The sequence below is a fragment of the Protomyctophum parallelum genome (assembly GCF_964188405.1).
Source record: "Protomyctophum parallelum genome assembly, chromosome: 10".
Lineage (NCBI taxonomy): Eukaryota > Metazoa > Chordata > Actinopteri > Myctophiformes > Myctophidae > Protomyctophum > Protomyctophum parallelum.
Genome location: NC_139704.1, coordinates 45037591 through 45062133, shown reverse-complemented (window position 1 = coordinate 45062133; position 24543 = coordinate 45037591). Strand labels below are relative to the sequence as shown.

The window sequence follows — 24543 nt, the reverse complement described above, 5'->3', positions numbered from 1 at the left end:
CCAGCAAAGTAGGCAGGGTGTGAAAATGCCAGTAGGGTGCTTCTGACCTACAAAAGATACTTTCATATCATGTCTATATTTTTAGATGTGATATGTATAAATGTATAAAAAAAAAAAAATCAAGACAAATGCAAAACATTTTTTTTATTGCAAATTAAATTGCAAATTGCAAATTAAAGTTGCGGTAAGTTGACCGCTTGTTAAGTATACCAACATAGTGTTGCAGGGAATGACAAAACAGGGGTACAAAAAAAAACATTAAGATACTGATATATCCAAGTAAAAGTAAACCAAGAGCACATCACATAGTATCAAAATAGTTTTGTTTTTAGATTCCCTCGTCAGACGTTTTTTAATTATTACCATTTACATCATTTCAAAGATAGCATCAATCTTCTATACTCAAAACCGTCACCCTCAAAACATACACGGATGTGTACAGTGATATTGGTTAGACATTTATCACCCGTGTTTCGGTGAAACATATCCTATAAAAGACTGCTCATCCACCCTGTACAACTTCAGAGGTTCCTCTGTCAAGCTTTCAGGACAGTCCTGATTTTGGAGCCCTCGACGATAGATGAGCTATACGATCTTATTCTATGTAGAACTTAATTTGATACGATTACATACAGTACACCACTCCCAACATAACATCATAGTACCTTCAGTGTAACTGCGCTCTTGGGCTCTTCATTATGGTGCTGTTGACGTTCCAGTATTATATGTAAATCAGGGGCAGTCAGTCTCTCCCTTCTGCCTTCATCCACAGCGTCACGCCAAGCATCTCAACTGGAGCATTGTCCGACAGGACATAGTACCCACGAATAGGTGAAAATGGCCGCTGAATTAATTTGGTCAAGTCGCAGAACTAGAATACTACTACTCGTCAGATCAGGTGCACGATGAGCACGGAGATGGCCGAGCCCACGGCCAGTCCCAGGGTCAGGAAGAAGGACATGACCACCCCGGTGGCCTCGGCCAGCTCCCGGGGCACCACCTTGGGCCCGTAGATCATGGGCAGCGTGCCCAGGTAGCCGTTGGAGACGCCCAGCAGGCAGATGAACACCACGGGGTAGACGTCGTGGCCGAAGAGCACGGTGTGGAGGTGGCTCCGCGGCTGGTAGTTGCAGAACATGACGAGGGGAATGAGCGCCGTGCGACACAGCACCAGCACGGGCAGCACCCTGCTGGTGGGCCCGGGCGCCTGCAGCCAGGCGGTGGCCTGCCGCCCGCAGAAGTCCGCCGCGTTGTACAGGAAGAAGCTGGTGAGCGGCACGAAGTAGGTGGTGGTCCAGGGACTGCCCGAGTCCTTCTGGACGGACTGGATGCCCGAGGAGATGGCCGGGAACACCACGATGGAGACGCAGAACACGTAGAAGACGCTCAGGCCCAGAACCCACGTCTTCCTCAGGATGGGTCTGAGCGGCGGGACGGAAACGGACCTCGGCGTGCCCGCCGCCGTCACCTGGCCTCCGGTGTCCGTCAGGGACTCTGGATTGTAGCATGTTGCTGCCAACCTATAATGCCTACAAGAGAAGTGGAACGGATTAAATGAACTGTCCCGTCAGTTCTGTACGTACAGTACCACTGGTCCTATGTTAAGAACCAGTGTGTTAGACTAGAGAACTTTGTTAACATCATATCCTCAGTATTGTTTCTGGAGATATGGGGGTTTTAGTGACCCAAGGTGCTGCCTAAGTCCTTCCTATTTTCAGTCACTAACCATTGCTTCGAATGCAGACATTTACAAACCACATCTTCAGCTAAATTAAAGCTGCTATAAGCAATAATTATGTCAACATTTTAATGACCTTTTTATATATTTATAATAATATATATATATTTTGGTATTCAGACAAAAAAGTTTGTCTCTGTGACACAAATTATCATCTTCTATACATTTTGAACATTGACCTTTTTATCTTTTCATTTAAGACTAACATTATTCAAACTAACAAATTACATTTGGAACTTTTGTGAATGAGTCCTTGTAAGTTGTCCAAATATAATGGCTTAATATATGGTTTGACATTTGTGTTTAAATTATACAGCAAGTCCTCAATGTTTAATCACTTTGATCCAATTTAGCGAATATAAAACAAAATTAAATTAACACTGTTATATTGCTTTGAACATTAGATAATTGGTTCATTAGTGATGGAATTTTATATGCAGTCAGACAGAAACGTTTCTAACCACACACACAGATACACTCAGGCCTGGAGTTGGGAACACCAACTGCATTTTGAGAGCCCCACTCTCAACTATAACTAAAACTACATCGCATGGATGCACCTGGGACGTATCCTCAGTGATGTATCCTGAGGTCAACAGGGTTTCGGGTCTACCAACATCATACCCCTCACTCAGGCGACCCAGCCGGGGTTGATCAAATCCCGACTTACGTCCCAGTAGCTACTCTCGATCAGTCCATCAGGAGAATGAGCAAGGCCACACAATCCGTTACTCCGGAACTACTCTGCCGGGACTGGGAGAACCAGATTCTGGCTCTGTGGGTTGACTCGTGTCCGGGCCCCTCCTACGTCTCACCAGCTCAGTGGCCTTGTGGTTAGAGTGTCCGCCCTGAAGCTGGGAGGTTGGGGTTTGATCCCCGGCCGGGTCATACCAAAGACTGTAAAAATGGGACCCAATGTCTCCCTGCTTGACGCTCAGCATCAAGGGTTGGATTGGGGGGTCAAATCTACTAATCAAATGATTCCCGAGTGCGGCACGGCTGCAGCTCACCGCTCCTTGGCTGCGGCTCAGCGCTCCAAGAGATGGGTCAAATGCGGAGAACAAATTTCACTGCGGTAACGTGTGTGGCAAATTGTACAACTTTGACTTTTGACTTTGACCAGGTCCACTCCTGCTCTCACCAGGCCCAGGACCGGACCCGTGGGTTGACACCAGACTCCCAGCACCAGGCACTTCATTCAGGAGTGGCTCAACACTTATCATTAGATTTATGCTGTAATCTTCAACATTTTCTCGGAGGTTAGGGAGCTAGCACTCAGTATTTATACTGCCTGTGTGTTATGTACTTCGTATCCATGTGCACATAATTGGAAAACCCAGAAAATCAACACGTTAAATCAGTTTATTAAATGTCACAAGATGGAAGATATAACTCCACAAGAGTAGCTTTGTTCCTGTTGTCTGGTTTCATTTGATCATTTTTACAAGGCTTAAAGTCCTTACAACCCACTTCCTGTTTTTCCCTTTCCATTTCTTAAGTCGTTGGTTCCGTTTCAAATAGGGAAACACAAAGCCTTCCTTCAGACAACTTGCGGGGGTCACAAACACACCAGACCTGAATAAATAAAGTAGTATATATATATAATTAGTAATTGCAAATAAACTCTACTGTTAACCCATTAAAACCAGGAAGGCATGAGTAATTGAACCACTTTAACAAATACAAATAGCACATACACTGATGTGATTGGATTGTTTGAATATATTATTAAAGCAAAAACATTTAGTCAGCACAGACTATAAGACTATGTTTTGTTCCAATAGAAATATCGTAAAAAACGGGGTCGTATTATAATCGGGGACTAGACTATTTGACATTCAATTGTCCCAATCTACAAATTCACAACGCATTCTGCGTCGCGGTGTATTGTATACACCATGCGTAATTCATTCTGCGTCACGGTGTATTGTATACACCATGCGTAATTCATTCTGCGTTGCGGTGTATTGTATACACCATGCGTAATTCCCCCCACATTACTTGAAGAGCGAGTCTAAAGGCCTTTCCATACTCCAGGTTTAGGTGATCAGGTGACCACCGAAAAGGACAACATCACGTTGTGGTGATAAGCGACTCACCGCTCACCCTCAAACACATCTCTCTGTTTTTAGGTGGTCACCTTGTCACCTACAACTGGAGTACGAATAGGCCTTTACTAGGAGGAATTACGTCAATTTTTCCATTCATGTGTATTGGGCTTTTAGTTTCAGATAGTCATAACTTCATTCTTCCTAGGAGAAATTAAGTTCTTCCTAGGAGTAATTAAGTTATTCCTAGGAGTAATTAAGTTATTCCTAGGAGTAATTAAGTTCTTCCTAGGAGAAATTAAGTTCTTCCTAGATGAAACTAAACTAAAAGCCCAATACACATGAATGGAAAAAGTGACGTCATTTCTCCTAGGAGGAATGACAATATGGATATCTCAAATGGTAATTTTGGATAGGAAAAATGTCCTTGTGGATATCTTAAATTACAGTTTTGGATAGGAGGAATGTCATTGTGGATATCTGTAGTTAGTTTTGACTAGGAAGAACTGAATTACAGATATCTGGAATACATATTCAGTCTAGCGATTAAATGTTAAAACGGCTTGCCATAGGAGGCTGCCCCACTCATCCAAACCATCTGAGCAGCCATCATATTTAGACCGGGGACCCCCCCACCCTGGGGACCCCCTTGGGACCCCCCCCACCCTAACTGGGGACCCCCCCACCCTGACAAGCGCTTGGAATGGTAGGAGTTGAGTAGAGTTGTTCCGATACTGGTATCGGCTACTCGGGCCAATACCACCCTCAAGTACTCGGTACCGGCCCCGATACTTTGTACCAAAAGTATACCACCGTACCGAGCTGACCACCGGAGCTGAAATAACGTTGAGCGGTGGTGAGTAAAAACAGAGAGAAGTGCTGGGGGCGGTGGAGGTGGTTTGCTCTTCACCGCAGCTCAGTGACGTCATGTTGTAGTTCGGTGGTCACCTAACCACCGAAAATCCAGACTATGAATAACGCTTTAGCCGGGAGCTGCCTATAATATTATATGCCATAGAAAGCATAGGTGAGTTCCAGTCTATAGGTTACCTAACCACTGACTGGACTAGAAAACACTCCCCCCTTTTCCCCTCCTAACCTGGAGTAGGCCAGTTTGGGCAGCAGCAGGTATGTGACGATGCAGAGCAGGATGAAGACGTCAGCGGTCAGGAAGTAGGCCAGAGCGCTGTCCGTCACGTCCTCGGCCACCGCCAGGTCTACGATGGAGGCCACCGCACACAGAGTCCCTCCCATGGCCTGGCCTGCATGCAGGGGACACAGGGAAAAACTAGTGTGTAACCGGATGTTACAATGACAAAATTGTAACATCCGAATGTTTTAGGGAAGGTTCGCTGATTTGAGCGAATGGGAGGGGTTGGGTTGAAGATATGGGGGCGCAAAAACCTTTGGTTGCTTTGGAGGCAAACCTCAGTGTTTTGTACTCTTAAGCGGTTCATCCTCGAGTCCAAATGTCATGATATTTCCTCAAGGCACTCCTCTCTCTAGGTCGTCCTCAGACGAGCCCTCCGCCGTCTCTTCCATGTCATCCCGGTTCTCCGTGCATCTGGCCAGCCTGTATGTTAATAACCTATCAGTGCCGGAAGTGCTTCAAAATAGGAGCTCTCCACGGAGAGCGCCCTGGATTAGGAGATACGAGTCATTCTTTCCGCCGCGCTAACATGTCAAGTCAACGGCAAGCTAATATGAGCCCAGAGCGTAGCATATGGCAGCCGAAAGGCGAACGGGCCAAAAAAAAAAAGAGGAAGAATTCTGAATATTCTTATCTCGCCCCGTATCATTGAGGATGCGCTAGGACGTCCCTAGACGTTTAAGGCTCAGCTCGGTTTTAATCCTTAAGACGTTTAGGGACGTTTTACGTGCAGAAACTGTTAATGTGGGACGTCCTCGCGACCCTGAAAGGAAATTGCGCATGTTTCTTTCCTTCCAGGGAGCAAGATGGAGTCCACCGTACGGTCTTCGCTTCCTAACCTTATTTAATTAACCCTGGTGACCGCCCGGCGGCCGTGCGTTGGTTCCCACAGCACTAGTTTGCTGGCTGGCAGCTCTTGGTGTCTTTGGCAGTTGGCCAACTAACCAACTAACATATCACTTTCACACTGGAATGGGACGTATATACCACCCCGGACACATAATGCCTCCGGCCACAGCTGTCACCGGGGAGAGGCATTAACGCATTCTGACCTGAGATCAGATTCATACGAGGTTTCCGCCGGACACACACTGGTCTGATGAACTCATTCTGACCTGAGATCAGATTCTAAAAATGTCAGTCGTTCTTTGATTTTTCAAAAAATAGCAGACCTACAAGCTCGTATCGCGCCACTCGGTGGCGCGATATGAGCTTGTAGATCTGCTATTTTTCAATGGCTAAAGCATAACATGATGCCAACACCAAAATGGGTGCCCCGTCAGAATGGGTTAAAAAAAAAAGAGGGAGAGGATTGTGTTGGTGTTGGATAATACAACCCATTCTGACCTGAGATCAGATTCATACGAGGTTTCCACTGGACACACACTGGTCTGATTATTAACCCATTCTGACCTGAGATCAGATTAAAAAAATGTCAGTCGTTCTTCGATTTTTCAAAAATAGCAGACCTACAAGCTACCTACAAGCTTGTAGATCTGCTATTTTTCAAATAGCTAAAGCATGACATGATGCTAACACAAAAATGGGTTCCCGGTCAGAATGGGATAATTGAACAGATATATTAGTCCAGTTAGTACCTGATATGAGGGCCTGCGAGATTCTCATAGGGAAGTGTCCGCTGATACCGAACACGCTGCCGGCGAAGACGTTGGACGCTCCGCTGACGATGAAGACGCTGGCCAGAGTACCGGCGAAGAACTGTGTCCTGCATGTGGACACGTCCACCTTGACCAGCACCGTGGTCAGCACGAACACCACCAGGATGACGCACAGAGAGGACAGGATCCGCGTGTTTGGTGAGAGCCTACGCACACGCATGCACGCACACGCACACACACACACACACACACACACGCACACGCACACGCACACGCACACGCACACGCACACGCACACGCACACGCACACGCACACGCACACGCACACGCACACGCACACGCACACACACACACACACACACACACACACACACACACACACACACAATGTAATTTATTTGGATCTGCACAAGAGGCGTAATACAATAGACCCAAACACTGATCAGAATTAGGTTATACATTATATGGTCCAACCAGATATAGCTGCTGCACATGCTGCTTAACACACAGAGGGAAAAGAAGAGAAAAAAAATATATATAGCACATTGTTGACATACTATTACTTGACACTACTAGACAGGATGTTTGTTTTGGGTTTTTTAAGCCACCTAGGGATAAATGAAACAACGCCTTCTCCAGACAGATAGACTGCCCATAGTAGCTGAGACAGAACAGTATTTAGCCAGCTTTTTTGCATTTGTTTTTAGCAATCCACCCAATTGCAGACCCCTGAGCACAAGTTTATGGACATGGCCCAGACTTCCAAATACAAGGACTAGCTTTGGGCATGCCTGACACATAACTAGGTGGACTTCTTCACACCAGAACCTTTTGCAGTCCGTTACATCATTGAGCACAAAAACTGCACTCAGAACATGTTGTTGATCACGACCAGGAAATGTGTGACAACAAGTGCTCACAAGTTGTTATTCTGAAGAGAGGAACACCCAATAAGCGCCGAGTCCTAATTGACTCACAGGACTGAGTTCACACAAGGTTGTCATTCATATGGTCTGTTTAGAGGAGTATATTTAGTCTCAAAAAGGAGATGAACTTGAAATACAAGATTATAAGCTCTAGCACTCCTTAACCTCTCTCTGACATAAAAATATATATATATTGTGACCATAGAAATACAAATCAAGCATTCATGATTATGTGATGTATTACAGCAGGAGTCTACATCTGTAAATAGGGCGTCTGTGTGAGTCTGGAGCTAATCTCGCACACCACTGGAACCATCAACACCAATTTGCTTGTGCACACTCACTGCCAGTATCTGACTCTGACACATTCTGTTTTATATTATTATTTATTTGAATATTAAAAATATTAATGTGGCGGGGCGGGGTTGGCGAAAGGGCCTTTCTGTGTGGAGTTTGCATGTTCTCCCCGTGTCCCCTATAGGGTAGGTACCCTCACATGTTCTCCCCGTGTCCCCTAGGGTAGGTACCCTCACATGTTCTCCCCGTGTCCCCTAGGGTAGGTACCCTCACATGTTCTCCCCGTGTCCCCTAGGGTAGGTACCCTCACATGTTCTACCTGTGTCCCCTAGGGTAGGTACCCTCACATGTTCTCCCCGTGTCCCCTAGGGTAGGTACCCTCACATGTTCTACCTGTGTCCCCTAGGGCAGGGGTTTTCAACCTTTTCATACCAAGTACCACCACAGAACATATCTGGCTCTCCAAGTACCACCATAATAACTGATGTTAAAATACAGGAGTGTAGACCTGCCCCAACCTATTCAGCCCCAACCTATTATTAACACAGGAGGAAAATTGTATTTATTCTTTGAATCGTTTTGTTTTTGTTCCATTCCTAAGGCAATTTTGCTGCTGCTCTGACCCACAACTGATAATAGTTCTAATGTGATGAATCAGTTCTCAAATGTTCTGTTAATGGCTAGGTTCAGAAGAAAATGCAATTTATTCTTTTAATTGTTTTGTTTTTGTTCCATTCCTAAGCCAATTTTGCTGCTGCTCTGACGCACAACTGTTTTTTTTAACGTTCTGTTTATTCGATTTTAAAGTTGTTTTTTTAATATTCAAAAACAACAAATACAAAAAACCAACACACACACACACACACACACACAAACACACAAGACGGGGAAAGAAATCCAATACAATCAGTAGGCCTGAGATATCAAGAGATCCAACCTGAATGTGAGGGAGGGTACGTTTCTTTAACCTGAATGTGAGGGAGGGTACGTTTCTTTTCCAGTGGATCAGAATAAGGCGTCTTGCCAGAGGAGTCACAAGAGCAACAAGGTAAGGAAAGGAAAGGTACTATGTTTACCCAGGGTAACTGGACTAAGGAAAGGAAAGGTACTATGTTTACCCAGGGTAACTGGACTAAGGAAAGGAAAGGTACTATGTTTACCCAGTGTAGAAGCCATTTCACTGTGTTTTTTGTTTATTATTATTATTATTATTAGCCTAGAATATTCTGAAAATGATTGGCTAATTGAGTTATTGTTTTGGGCATAGACGGGCACGCCTCCCAGGCCAAGGGTTTAATTATGGACAGGTGTGGGGGGAGAAGGCATGCACCTAGTGGATACAAGGTTTTTACCAGTAAACACGGAAGACATTTGTATTTTGTACTATGCTGTCTATACACTTTATGTGAATTAAACGCAAAGCAAAAGAAAGTAACAAGTGGACAATGAAGTTCTTCCTATACTGCGTACACCTAAACCCATAGAATGGGTGCATCAGTGGGTTTGTTATGGACAAGGGTGAAAGCTGACAAACTAGCACTTACACCCAGGGTAACTGGACTAAGGAAAGGAAAGGTACTATGTTTACCCAGGGTAACTGGACTAAGGAAAGGAAAGGTACTATGTTTACCCAGGGTAACTGGACTAAGGAAAGGAAAGGTACTATGTTTACCCAGGGTAACTGGACTAAGGAAAGGAAAGGTACTATGTTTACCCAGGGTAACTGGACTAAGCATCAGATACTTGTTTACAGCCAGGCCCTGCTTATTTCATAGAACATTTCATGGTAGTGGTTCATGCCTTGTCCAAGGGCACTTCAGCGGTGGTAATTTTTTACGTGTCGGACCGCTGATTCGAACTGGCGACCTTCTGGTATCAAGACCGCTCCGCAATCCGTTCGGCCACCGCTGCCAGGTCTGATTGATATTTAGGCAGGGAGATGGTCTCATAATAATAATAATAAGGCGTCTTGCCAGAGGACTCACAAAAGCAACAAGGTCTGATTGATATTTAGGCAGGGAGACGGTTTCAGGAAGAGCACCAACTAAGGAAATAAGAGATGGACCTATGGGCAACTGTAATAGCAACCGATAATATTTATAATGTGATTAATCCGTCCTCAAATCTTCTATTAATGGCTAGGTATGCCGTCATGCTCATTTCAGCATGGCTGGAGAGCCGGAGCTGGTCAGAAGAACTAAATAAATATTTCATTTACAATGTTGTCTTTTTTCTCCTTTTTTGGACGACTCCTCTGAGTACCACCAGAGGGGGGCTCAAGTACCAATAGTGGTACTAGTACCAGTGGTTGGGGACCCCTGCTCTAGGGTAGGTACCCTGACAAAAAAACATGCAGTAATCCTGGTCTCTAAACTTCCTCCCCCTGGCCAGCCGGGGCGCCTGATGGAGGGGAAATAAACTGGTCTCTATACTGCCTCCCCCTGGCCAGCCGGGGCGCCTGATGGAGGGGAAATAAACGGGTCTCTATACTGCCTCCCCCTGGCCAGCCGGGGCGCCTGATGGAGGGGAAAGGAACTGGTTGGAATAACGTGTTCCTTCCACGCGCTACGTCCAACCAGGGAAACTCCCCCACCTGTCAGGTGTAAAGGAGCAACTTGGACACTCAGGCATGAAGGAAGCATGAGTTCAAGTCCGTTGCTTTCCCCATCCTCAGTTGCAAATTCTGCCCCCTCAGTTTATGTTGTTTGTACATTGTTTGTGTGTGTGTGTGTGTGTGTGTGTGTGTGTGTGTGTGTGTGTGTGTGTGTGTGCGTGCGCGTGTGTCAAACCTGTTAACTAGGATGTAGTTAAGTATCAGAGACAGCACAGAGGGCACCGTGGAGGCGATCGCCAGGTAACTTTCAAAATATTCCTGAGGAGGACAGGAGGAAGAACGGTCAGTGGGTTCCATGTGTACTTTCCTCATGGGCTCCTAGTCTCCTATCTCCTAGTCTCAACACGGACCTGTTAGAATGAGGACGTGTTAGAACATACATGGGCAACTGGTGGCCCGGGGGGACCCACATGTCGGCCCCCACCTTCACTTAACCTATTTTGACCTGAGATCAGATTCTAAAAATGTCTTCTACGTCCTGACAGTTTTCTAAAAAAGCTATGTTTCTATGTCAGTGGTTCTTTCGATTAAAAAAAAATAGCAGACCTACAAGCTCGTAGTGCGCCACTCCGTGGCGCGCTATGAGCTTGTAGATCTGCTATTTTTCAATAGCTAAAGCATAAACATAATGCGAACACCAAAAGGGGTTCACGCCCAATTGGGTTAATGTGGCCCGCATGTTAATATCAGAATACTGATATAGTATTGATTCCAAACCCGCTTTAGTTACTTCATGACTAGTATTAAATGACTAGTACTTAATGACTTTTTGTGTCCAATCATGTATTTATGTTAACAGTTCATCAAGTTAACATAACTATAACAAAATGCATTTGAAATTCAATAACAAAAGGTTACTTTTCAGGAGTCCAATTCAAAAATAGCAATTTACAATTTCAATTTACAATTTAGGCATTTAGCAGACGCTCTTGATCCAGAGCGACTTACATTTAAGCAAAAACAAAAGCATGTCATACATCACATATATAAAAAGTAGTTATCATGAATCGTGTATAAGCTAAGAACGTAACAGTGGAGTATCTATGTCAACTATACATACTATACTATATTATATATTATACAATATACATGTGTACTATAAAGTGCTATGACTACATAAGATGCAATTCTAGTGCTGTCTACGTAACGAGCTATAAGTCTGTCTAAAATACTATCTAAGTAAGCAAAAAGATTATTCAGGTTTTCAATTCAAATAATATAGCAAAAATAGACGATCTACAAGCTCAAAGCGCATCGCATTGCGAGCTTGTAGATCTTGTATTTTTGCTACGACAGTAATATGCAGTGAGTGATGTGGAAATATAGTGGCCCTCTCTCCATCGTCAAAGTTGCCCACCCCTGTGTTAGAATGAGGGCGCACACGTGCATGAATTACTCACACATTCTGACCTGAGATCAGATTCATACGAGGTTTCCACTGGACACACAATGGCCTGATTAACCCATTCTGACCTGAGATCAGATTCTAAAAATATCAGTCGTTCTTCGATTTTTTTCAAAAATACTAAATAGCAGACCTACAAGCTCGTATCGCGCCACTCGGTGGCGCGATATGAGCTTGTAGATCTGCTATTTTTCAATAGTTAAAGCATAACATGATGCCGACACCAAAATGGGTGCCCGGTCAGAATGGATTAAGCCATTTAGACCAGAGGACGACATTTAAAAAAAATTTCTTCTAAATCATGAAAACTTTCTGAAAAGAAACCTCTATTCAGTGGTTCTCAATGTCCAAAAAAAAGGTCCCCCATCTGAAAATACGTTGTTCCAAGAAGGACCCCCCCAGAAGCAAAGAAAGAATATAATTATATTCAAAGATGTACGCCACATTTTCACGATTTTTCTAAAATAGCAGACCTGCAAGCTCGTATGTAGATCTGCTATTTTTCCATTGCTAAAGTATAACCTGATGCTTCAAACACCAAAAAGGGGCTCCCACCCAGAATGGGTTAACACTTCAAATCCTTCAGAAAGGTATCCACACTTTTCCTGGGCTGTGTGTGTGCTCCAGTTCCTGTTGATTTCATTGGATATCATTGGTCATCTGACCAGTTTCATTGGCTTTCATTGGATCAAATCGACAGGAACTGGAGCACACACAGGCAGCCCAGGAAAAGTGTGGATAGGATGACACCACGACAGGCTAAAAAAAACCAATCATGATACCGTCCCAAAACGAAGGACTGGACTAAATATCCTCTATCATTTGAGGCAACTTTTCTAGACACCCAATACTCTTATTATGTGTACGAATATAATAATATAGGTACTGTAGGTGCATTCACGGTTTCTATCCTGGTGACAAACTCAGAAGATTTGTTTGGACACGTATTTGTAGCTTTTAGTTTGAACCCATTTAGACACAAGTTCGATTCTGCAAATATCTTCTAAAAACATGACAGTTTTTCTGTCAGTGGTTCTCAAACTATTTCATGTCAAGGATTCATGTCATGTAATTGGGCCACTGGACCCCCATCTCAAAATACGTTGTTCCAGGGACCTACTAGCTCATGTTGTTCCAGGGACATACTAGCTCATGTTGTTCCAGGGACCTACTAGCTCATGTTGTTCCAGGGACCTACTAGCTCATGTTGTTCCAGGGACATACTAGCTCATGTTGTTCCAGGGACATACTAGCTCATGTTGTTCCAGGGACCTACTAGCTCATGTTGTTCCAGGGACCTACTAGCTCATGTTGTTCCAGGGACCTACTAGCTCATGTTGTTCCAGGGACATACTAGCTCATGTTGTTCCAGGGACATACTAGCTCATGTTGTTCCAGGGACCTACTAGCTCATGTTGTTCCAGGGACATACTAGCTCATGTTGTTCCAGGGACCTACTAGCTCATGTTGTTCCAGGGACATACTAGCTCATGTTGTTCCAGGGACATACTAGCTCATGTTGTTCCAGGGACCTACTAGCTCATGTTGTTCCAGGGACCTACAAGCTCATGTTGTTCCAGGGACCTACTAGCTCATGTTGTTCCAGGGACCTACTAGCTCATGTTGTTCCAGGGACCTACTAGCTCATGTTGTTCCAGGGACCTACATACTAGCTCATGTTGTTCCAGGGACCTACTAGCTCATGTTGTTCCAGGGACCTACTAGCTCATGTTGTTCCAGGGACCTACATACTAGCTCATGTTGTTCCAGGGACCTACATACTAGCTCATGTTGTTCCAGGGACCTACTAGCTCATGTTGTTCCAGGGACCTACTAGCTCATGATGTTCCAGGGACCTACTAGCTCATGTTGTTCCAGGGACATACTAGCTCATGTTGTTCCAGGGACCTACTAGCTCATAGATCTGAGCTTGTAGATCTGCTATTTTTCCAACAGCTAAATTATAACGTAATGTTTAAAACACCAAAAGGGGTTCCCGCCCCAAAATGGGTTAACCTAATTACTGTGTGTAATGACCATTCTATGCCACCAGGGACCCTAGACTTTGGAATTACCGGCCTTTAGGATATCAAAACAACACTTTTATTCCCTTTTACTACCCGTGTTCTTCTCTTTTTAATCACTTTTATTGTCTCTTGCAAACTCATAAACTTTTATCATCGTTTGGGGTTTGATGCTGTGAGAAGCGCTTTCCAACTCTAAAAAAAAGTGTTAACCCATTCTGAACGGGAACCCATTTTGGTGTTAGCGAGCGTTATGTTATGCTTTAGCTATTGAAAAATAGCAGATCTACAAGCTCATAGCGCGCCACCGAGTGGCGCGCTACGAGCTTGTAGGTCTGCTATTTTTGAAAAATCGAAGAACGACTGACATTTCTAGAATCTGATCTCAGGTCAGAATGGGTCCATCAGACCAGTGTTTGTCCAGTGGAAACCTCGTATGAATCTGATCTCAGGTCAGAAAGTGTTAAAAAGCAACAAAACAAATAAAGCTTAGTTAGCTGGCCTGGCTGTCCTCCCCCTGGCCGGCCGGCCGGCCGGACCGTTTTTTTTTAATAATCTCATGTGTGGCTGTGAAAAGTTAGCTGTCCACACTAAAGCATTCAGTGCGTCTAATTGTATAATGATCTGTTGCAAGTGTCTCTCTGTGACACGTGAAAGGACACGCAGTCCTCGCAGTCATCACGGGATGACGGTCATACTATAGTACCTAGAAACACACGACACGCGACAATGACACAGCCCCGAGAAATGTAGCGCACATACCGTACATACATGTGCAGCTTGCACGAGATGTGCAAGAGAACATGCGAACACACGCACGCAGGCAGGCACGCAAACACACGCAGGCACGCACACACACAGTCACACACACAGGCTGCATGCTCATGACTAAAATTATAATGTAATAATGATGATAATAATAATAAATTTCTTTTTTTCTGAATATTGTAATCGCAATTATCTATAATGATTATCAGTGGGGGGGAAATGACTTGATATTTGAATGCTCCTTGATAGTATTTGCTACTTTTTTTTTTATATTACTGTATGCAATTGCAAATTTGCAATGGTGTCTGTAATATTATTGTTGTTGTTCCTCAAGAGAGCCTGATGGCTGGAGAAATGTGTCCTCCAATGTGCTGGATTGTATGTATATTATGTTCACAGATTAATAACCATTAATCTGTGTGTAATGGTCAAGGAGACAAGGGCAAAGGCGCAACAGCAGCTGCCAAATAAAATGTTGGAATAATAATTGCCATCTTTCTTTTTAACCCATTTTGTGCGGGGACCCCTTTTGGTGTTTTAAGCATTATGTTTATAGGCTACTTTACCTACTGACAAATAGCAGATCTACAAGCTCATAGCGCGGCACCGAGTTGCCGCACTACGAGCTTGTAGGTCTGCTATTTTTGAAAAATCGTGAAAACACGGCGCAAATCTTTGAATATATATTCTTTCACAGCGAACGTTTTTTAACTCAAACCTTTGCTTCTGGGGGGGGACGGGGGTCCCTGGAACAACATATTCTCAGATCGGCGGCCAAATACATATAATTCTGGGGCTCCTTGACATGAAATAGAACCACACCGACATAGAAACATAGGGTTTTTTCATGAAAACTGTCGTGATTTAGATTAGAAGACATTTTGTTAGAATTGAGTCGAGATAGACACAGGTCTAAACGGGTTGTTAAACTAAAAACCATCGCGACTTTCACGAATGTGTGCCAAGCCTATGTAACAACATGCCTACCCATCCTACTGCCCTACCCTGCACTCACAATCAGTGTTGTTTTCGTCCACTAAAACCAAGACGAGAAATGTTCGTCGACTACCTTTTTCCACTGGCAAAAACGGATGGAAACGAAATGAAAACTAAGACTAAATACACTGACAATTTCGTTGACAAATTAAAAACTAGACTAAAATGTTAGGAAGGGACTAGTGTACAAGAGATCCAGTATAAGTCACTTTACTCTTGGTTGCATGCTGAAAATAGCCGATCTACAAGCTCACAACGCGTCGCGTTGCGACTCGCAACGCGACGCGTTGTGAGCTTGTAGATCGGCTATTTTTAAGTGTAAAAACACTCATTACGACGGCATCAAGGCCCACCAAAACACATTTTAGTCGACTAAATCGCCTGTAGATTTAGTCGACTAAAATCTTATGACATTTAGTCGACTAAAACTAGACTAACACTAAGACATTTCCAGGTGACTAAAATGTGACTAAATGAAGTTTCAGTCCAAAGACTGTGACTAAAACTAAAATCGAAATTTGCTGCCAAAAACAACACTGCTCACAATGAGGTCTCCCTGGTCGCCGTGGTCGTCCGTGGCGTTGTTCAGCTTGTACATCCAGTAGCTCTTGGCCGTGATGAAGAAGTTCCAGGGCAGCAGCGACCCGATGCCCATCAGGAAGAAGATGATGTACACCAGACAGTGGGAGTCCCGCGGGACCTGGCGCGCGTGCAGCGGCGCCGCGTGCTGCTGCTTGGACACGAGTGGGGCTCTGTCGCCGGAAGGCATCTGGTCATCGTCGTCCTGCTCCTCTCCCTCCTCCGCTAAGTCACAGTTGATGGACGCGGCGGTGGGCACAGGGGGAGAGCGACTGACGCTGGGCAGCAGGGGCTCTGTGCCGTCCATGCTCCCACGGAGCACTCACAGCAACAAGGTGCTGGGACCAGGAAAGAGGGCGGGGAGGTACAGGGGGGAGGGAGGGCAGAGGGGAGGGAGGGAAGGAAGGGAGGGCAGAGAGGGAGGGAGGGAGAGGGTGAAGGGAGGGAGAGGGGGAAGGGAGGGCAGAGGGGAGGGAGGGAGAGGGGGAAGGGAGGGCAGAGGGGAGGGAGGGAGAGGGTGAAGGGAGGGAGAGGGGGAAGGGAGGGCAGAGGGGAGGGAGGGCAGAGGGGACGGAGGGAGGGAGGGTGAAGGGAGGGCAGAGGGGAGGGAGGGAGCGAAGTGGACCAGTACTGGGGTCGGAAAGGGTTGGAATTGGAATGGAAGGAAATAATTTGATGCGGTGGTTGAAATAAGACAAGAATGGAAAGCACCTAAATGTCAAAAAGCATGTTTGTATTGGAGCCTGGAACACAGACAGACTTACTTTTAGCTGTCAAATGTCAAAAAGCATGTTTGTATTGGAGATTTGAACACAGAGCCACAGACAGACTTACTTTTAGCTGTCAAAAACAGGCATAATTATCCATGGCTGGTAGTCTTAGTGGTGGTGGTTTCTGCGGTATAGTGGTGGTGGTGGTGGTGGTGGGGGGGGGGGCGTACAGGTCCTGCTAGGCTAATGGATACAAGGCAAATACTAGTCATCACTCAGCACACACACACACACACACACACACACACACACACACACACACACACACACACACACACACACACACACACACACACACACACACACACACACACACACACACACACAGACACACACACAGGCCTAGCGGCAGTAGAAAGCTTTCATCTCTAGTTGTGGATGGACACATCTTCCACACATATCCCTGTATGTCGCTCACATGATCCATATCGACTCTTGAGAACAAAGACATCCGTGTAACGGAAAGCAATGTCTTTTTGATCAGCTTGAAAGAGAGGGATGACGCAGAAGAAGGTTGTGTATAATGCACCCAAACACATTTATCCAATAATAAAAGCACCTTGTGATTCTGAATGACATGGAACACACAATCTATCTATCTATGGCACAGGACAGGGCAGGGCAGACATATCTGCCCTAGACATCCTTTTGTCTACATTATGAAGCCTATCATACATTTATGTTGATTAGTGTACTCGGCTCCTGTTCGGTTGGTGCACAGATCATGTCACTGTTGCCAGAGTTCGTGAGAGAAATAAGCAACCACGTCTTATACGACAACAACCTACATATACGACAATACACTACTATTAGAAAATAGACTGCTGGACACTCAGGCATGAAGGGAAGCATGAGTTCAAGTCCTTTGCTCTCCCCAGGTTGGCGGAGGGTGCGTAGAGCCCAGGATCACATTAGATAATTGACACAGGGGTGAAAAATGGGTTGCAAAATCGTGGGATGAAAATTATTGAAAATAAAATATTAGACAAGCTTACAATGTGTCGTGATGCAACTAGATCTGTTATTTTCAAAAATGAGAAACATTTTAACCCATTCTGAACGGGCACCCATTTTGGTGTTGTCATCATGTTATGCTTTACCTATTGAAAAATAGCAGATCTACAAGCTCATATCGCGCCACCGAGTGGCGCGATATGAGCTTGTAGGTCTGCTATTTTTGAAAAAAAAAAAAAAACACATTTTTTTTTTAGAATCTGATCTCAGGTCAGAATGGGTTCGTCAGACCAGTGTGTGTCCGGCGGAAACCTCGTATGAATCTGATCTCAGGTCAGAATGGGTTAAATACACCAATCTTGTATAGGGGTCCTTGCTTGCCACAACTTATTTTCAGATGGGGGTCTGCAGACAAATACAATAGGCCTACTACAACAGCCCCTCAGCAATGCTGATCATTCATAGTTATTCTACGTGACGGTACAATCTGTTCTCCTTATATGGCAGTGAACGCTGGACCCTGAAGCAAACTCTGCAGAAGGCTCTAGTCTAGACGGGTGCTACACCAGAATGTTACGTGTAGTGCTCAACATCAGCAAGATGTTACCAACGAGAATCTGTATGCCGGAATATTCAGGGTGAGCGACAAAATAGCAGCCAGGAGAATGAGACTCGCAGGAGGACACTGCCAAAGACACCAAGAGCTGCCAGCCAGCAAACTGGTGCTGTGGGAACCAACACATGGGCACCGGTCACAAGGACGCCCCACACTAACATTATGTGGATGTACTCAAGAAAGATGCAGGAGCTCAAAGCACCGATGAGCTGGCCCGGATGTATGGAGGTTTTATGTCATTTTATGTCAGAATCGATAAATACATCTACGAAAGTTCAAATATTGGGCTAATATACACACAATAATCAACTCCAAAGAGGTGTGAATCTGATATGTAACTTATATTATGTTGTGTTTCAGATTGCCATGGACAGAAATGGGTTCAGAAATACGATTTCAATAAAGCACTACCCTTTTTCTTTCTTTTTGCACACTGGTTTTCTTATTTCCACAAGGAAGTTAAATCAGCATAGTAGTAGGTTTGTAAAGAGTTAAATCAGCATATTAGTAGGTTTGTAAAGAGCTGACACTGCATCCTTATAGCAGTGCCACTACTGTCTGCCGTAGCCAGGCATCATGTGTTGTCACTCATCATATGATCACATGGGGTCCAAACTAGCCCTAGAACGGCTCTTGTTGTTACATACAGTATGTACAGTATTTCACATACAAGAGCCATAGAACACAGCCATATATTTGTGGTAGACCGTTGCATGTGCGGCATAAATGTGATAAATGCTCCGTTTGTACTCACCCATTAAATTATTCCAAAGACGTGGAGTGAAAAATAGTCCTCTAGTTTTATATCCATGTGAAAGTTCTGGCACAAAACGCGTATTTAGTGAATTATCTCCACTTTTTCAAGAGATGCACACGGACATCTTTCTCTCCGCGCGAGGGGGGGCACTGGAATATCGATGAACCGATTTTAGATACTTCCTGTTGTCATCACAAATTCACCGGAGAAACACAAAAGTTTGGGTCACACAATTGGCAGGTGCTTTGCGATAGGTGCTGGGTAATTAATCACACCACCTGCCAATTGTGTGACCGCAAACTTTTGTGTTTCTCCGGTCAATTTGTGATGACAACAGGAAGTATCTAAAATCGTCCCCTCGCTGGAGAGAAAGGCGTCCGTGTGCATCTCTTGAAAAGGTGGAGATAATTCACTAAATACGCGTTTTGTGCCAGAACTTTCACATGAATATAAAACTAGAGGACCATTTTTCACTCCACGTCTTTGGAATAATTTAATGGGTGAGTACAAACGGAGCATTTATCACATTCATGCCGCACATGGTAACGGTCTACCACAAATATATGGCTGTGTTCTATGGCTCTTGTATGTGAAATACTGTACATACTGTATGTAACAACAAGAGCCGTTCTAGGGCTAGGTCCAAACATGATTCATGATCACAATACTGAATTAAACGACAGCTCAGAAAGCGTTGTCTCTGGTTTTACCATTATAGCCACAATGCCATGAATCTATCTATCCCAAATATGGAATATAAATATAGAATCGCTAATTGTGAATTTACCAGCTTCTCCCCCCCCCCCCCCCCCCCCACGATGTATTATGTCTGACAGTAGACCTAGAATTCCTGTGATCATTTAATTATACTTAATTTTCATGTATCAATACTGTACATACTGTATAACAACAATCCGTTCTAGGGCTAGTCTGACAGCTGCTGTTACTTTGTTTAGCACTTGGTAGACAATTAGCAGTGGTCCATATAGGCTAGTATAACTAAATACCTAGACAATCAACACAATATGCTGTCTTATCTTACTGCATAGCTCTGGTCCATAGCTCTAATGCAACGCATTAGAGCTATGGACCAGAGCTACTTTACTGCAGTGCATGCAGTGTCTCAAGTTCTCAGTACATGTGATTTGTCTTCTGCAATTGTGACTTTAATACACACGTCTGCCAAGAAGAGATCATCTACTACATTAAAAGATTATTAAGGGCAACATATATTTTAACTGTAGACATAACATTTCAATAAACCATAACAGCTCTTACTGTATAGTTGAATCTTGCATCTGGTGTGTATTTGTGTTGTTTCTGGTGAACTTTAGTAGTAAAGTCTCCTCAAGGATCTGGTTTTGGTCGAGAGTTGTTGCTGTTCGCCTCGCGTCGCGTCGAGTCGCTTGATCAGCTGACCACCACAACACAACACAACGTCTTCTTCTTGTTGTTGATTTCCGGCAGTGTGAACGCCGAGGCGTATTTACTGCCCTCCACTGGTGATTTATTCACCAACTGAAAAGGACTCCACTCCACTCCTGCCTCTAACCTGACGCTGCCAGATCCAAGAAGCTTGCTACACAAATTTGTTTCATACCGCCCTCATCTGGCAGCGTCAGGTTATCCTGCCTCTGCCATCCTTAAGAAAATACGTTTAACTTTCACCGTTTCTGGCTTTCCACAGATAGAGCCCTGGAGCTTGTTGCAACTCTAGATTCATCTTATTGTAAAAAAATCTAGAGTTGCAAATTGCGGCTAACATACAGTATGTACAGTATTTCACATACAGAGCCTATAGAACACCCTCCTTGATTTCTGGTAGAACTTTAACATGCGCGGCCTAAATGTGATGAATGCTCCGTTTGTACTCACTCATTAAATAATTCCAAAGACGTGGTGTGAAAAATGGTCCTCTAGTTTTATATCCATGTGAAAGTTCTGGCACAAAACGTGTATTTAGTCAATTATCTCCACTTTTTCAAGAGATGCACACGGACATCTTTCTCTCCGGGCGAGGGGGGGCCGGAACAATCGATGAACTGATTTTACAAATACGTCCTATTTACCGCAGATGTCATCACCAGTTGACCAGGGAAACACAAAAGTTTGCGGTCACACAATTGGCAGGTGCTTTGCGATAGGTGCTGGGTAATTAATCACACCACCTATAAACCTTACAGAATAGTGAAAATAACTCACAATCTGTGGCATAATCAGAGTTGGGGTCAGTTACTCATAAAAGTAAGGCACTACATATTACATATTACTTTTGAAAAAAGTAATGCCTTACATTACTTTATTACTCCCTGGAGAAAGTAACTAGTTACATTACTCGTTACATTACTTTTGCGTTACTCCATAAAATCGCATGTCGCATTGTCACATAATTTACCACTTAAATCTTTATAATCCTAATAAGGAGGACATACACAACATCTTTCTTTATGCTCTTTACCAGGTTGTGGAGGAATAAAACAAAATGGGCCTTTCCAAAACGGTCTAGTGCAGTGGTTCTCTTGACCTTGTAAAACTTTTTCTATGCAAACTTCTAATCAATTCTTCAATCAATCAAATCAAATATATTCAAATAAAAATAATGAGACTGAGAGAAATCAGTAGCCTATATGTTCACAGTGCTTTAGGATCCCTTTCTTTATGATGTGGAGTTCCCTGCTCCATGCTCATTAAATGTAGTTTTTCATGTCGGCATATTTGGTTTATTCATCTCTGCATTAACTAAAAAAAGTGCCCTTCTGGGCACAGGTCTCCACCAGGATAGGAATGTAGGACATTGCAGGTTGCCTTCATCTGGTGGTTGGATAAAAGGGCAACAAAAGTAAACTAGAGAGACTGTGTACCAATTTGCGCGATTTTTGGACAAAATCTGTAGGTGTACTGTGCAAAAACTTGTTTTGCACAAAGCGGTCTCCTGGTGGCGCTATAACAGGCCGTTCTGGAAATTTTGGGGCAGAGGTTCATCGTTGGCATCCAGGGAGTGTGTGTGCAAAACTTGGCATCGACCGGGTTAACGGTGCCGGAGCTCACGGACACACACACGGACGGACACACGGACGGACACACGGACGGACGGACGGAGTGCAAAACATACTCTCCCCCCATGCCTTCAGCTTGGTGGAGACAATAAAGAACAGCATAGCCTACTGTAATAGTATGTCAAAAAAGTGGAGTGATAGAATATTGTGTGCAGGGTGGCAGCATGGCCTCTAGGTGGTGCTATAGTGAGGGATTTTACACTAGATTGCAGGTTCCCAAACGTTGAAGCCCCAAATAGCCCCCAAGCCCAAAGCATCAGGCTTTACAGAACAGTGGCTGCAAATACAATACAATTAGCAGCTCTATGAATTTATTTTCATAGAGACCTTTAAACATTCATCTCACGGCTCTTGTGTTTTATGAAGCATCATAATTATATCCCTGGACTTCAGAGTTCAAAGTCTGAGCTTCAGAAACAAGACTATAGACTAGTACAGTAACAGTAACAGCTCAGCATGTGGACATGACGTCCAGATAGTGGACCTTCTGCTCTCGGTGGTCAGCTGTCTGTGTGGTCAGCTGTCTGTGTGGTCAGCTGTCTGTGTGGTCAGCTGTCTGTGTGGTCAGCTGTCTGTGTGGTCAGCTGTCTGTGTGGTCAGCTGTCTGCGTTGGCTTTGCTGTTTGCAGTAGCAGAAAAGGGTAAGATTAAGAAACACATATAGGCCTATGCATAGTTTCACACGCACGCACAAGTGAGCTTGTAGATCTGCTATTTAATTGCACCAAAGGGTATAGTTAACTTAAAACCAGCTTGTGACAGAATGCACAAACTGCACCTTAGATTGAGCAAGAAAATGTCATTCCCACACCCCCACACTTCACAGCAGGCTGCTACTGCCACCCTACTGTGCACGGCTTTAAGCACTATTTTCACCAACAGCTAATGACATGCCCAACATTGGGATGCTTGATCAAATGTGCAGGGGGACTCGATTTAGTAGAAGTTTTGTCTTAAACCAAAGCCTTGTTGCCATTAATGTTTGTGTGCTATGCAGTGTGGATGCATTAATGGAGATTATTGTCTATACCAGGCTGTTTATGTTGCTGTGCAGTGTTACTGCTGTGTTTATTGTGTGTTCTGTGTAGTGTTACTGCTGTGTTTATTGTGTGTTTTTGTGTAGTGTTACTGCTGTGTTTATTGTGTGTTTCTGTGTAGTGTTACTGCTGTGTTTATTGTGTGTTTCTGTGTAGTGTTACTGCTGTGTTTATTGTGTGTTTCTGTGTAGCGTTACTGCTGTGTTTATTGTGTGTTTCTGTGTAGTGTTACTGCTGTGTTTATTGTGTGTTTCTGTGTAGTGTTACTGCTGTGTTTATTGTGTGTTTCTGTGTAGTGTTACTGCTGTGTTTATTGTGTGTTTCTGTGTAGTGTTACTGCTGTGTTTATTGTGTGTTTCTGTGTAGTGTTACTGCTGTGTTTATTGTGTGTTTCTGTGTAGTGTTACTGCTGTGTTTGTGTGATTCTGTGTAGTGTTACTGCTGTGTTTATTGTGTGTTTCTGTGTAGTGTTACTGCTGTGTTTGTGTGATTCTGTGTAGTGTTACTGCTGTGGGGGGGGGGGGGGGGGGGGGGGGCACACAGCTGTGATATTGTCAAGTGGAAAAACTGCATGTCTGTCCAAAAACCTCCATTTGCTTTGTAGTAGTAATAGTTATCATTTAGTCACAAGCTCTTGCTAATATACTTTTCTTTTATTAAACATTTATAAAACACACAGGCACACTGAACCACTTTCAACGTCCTATTTTGGGCATGTCATTATTGTTATTGTTATTATATATTTACATTTACTTTGCCCGGTAAGCATAATAGATTAACTTATTTTTTGTTTAACGCTGTGGTGTGATCAAGCAGGACGTTAATTTACGAAAAAAACAAGTTCAAATATGGAGATAAGCAATTCTCTCTCTCTCTCTCTCTCTGAGGGCGTGCATGGTGCATCAGGTTTCAACTGGATCTTTGGCGTTGTGGGGAAGTTGGCAGCTGCAGCTACAGGTGCTGATGCAATTCTTCTTGTGTTTGTGTGTGTGTGTGTGTGTGTGTGTGTGTGTGTGTGTGTGTGCATGTGTGTGCAATTGTGCAATTGTGTTTGCACACAATTGTGTGTGCAATTGTGTGTGCAATTCTTCGTGTGTGTGTGTGTGTGTGTGTGTGTGTGTGTGTGTGTGTGTGTGTGTGTGTGTGTGTGTGTGCGTGCGTGTGCGTGCGTGTGTGTGTGAAGAACGAGT

At 44.1% G+C, this 24543-nt stretch overlaps 2 protein-coding genes across 2 annotated transcripts in view; one reads left to right on the top strand and one right to left on the bottom strand.

The window, feature by feature from the left end:
* LOC310865844 (complement C1q-like protein 2) overlaps positions 1-24543 on the top strand; it is a gene marked incomplete at its 5' end in the record, with an annotated part of 275737 nt that overhangs the window by 234952 nt on the left and 16242 nt on the right. The gene's annotated exons all lie outside the window — the stretch shown is intronic.
* Positions 206-17091, bottom strand: LOC310865540 (equilibrative nucleoside transporter 3-like). Its single transcript, XM_083774696.1, has 6 exons — positions 16999-17091; positions 16130-16794; positions 10568-10650; positions 6535-6761; positions 4886-5048; positions 206-1529 (listed from the first exon to the last, which is right to left on the bottom strand). Exons 2-6 carry the CDS (start codon positions 16469-16471, stop codon positions 890-892), a joined length of 1455 nt encoding a protein of 484 aa, XP_083630822.1. The 5' UTR covers positions 16472-16794; positions 16999-17091; the 3' UTR covers positions 206-889.

Excerpts from the sequence above, each read along its gene's own strand:
- LOC310865540 (XM_083774696.1), bottom strand. The coding sequence starts at position 16,471 with ATGGACGGCACAGAGCCCCTGCTGCCCAGCGTCAGTCGCTCTCCCCCT. Across the intron at positions 6,762-10,567 it reads AACTACATCCTAGTTAACAG|GCTCTCACCAAACACGCGGA; the intron begins GTTTGACACACG and ends GCGTGTGCGTAG. Across the intron at positions 5,049-6,534 it reads CTCGCAGGCCCTCATATCAG|GCCAGGCCATGGGAGGGACT; the intron begins GTACTAACTGGA and ends CCCTGCATGCAG.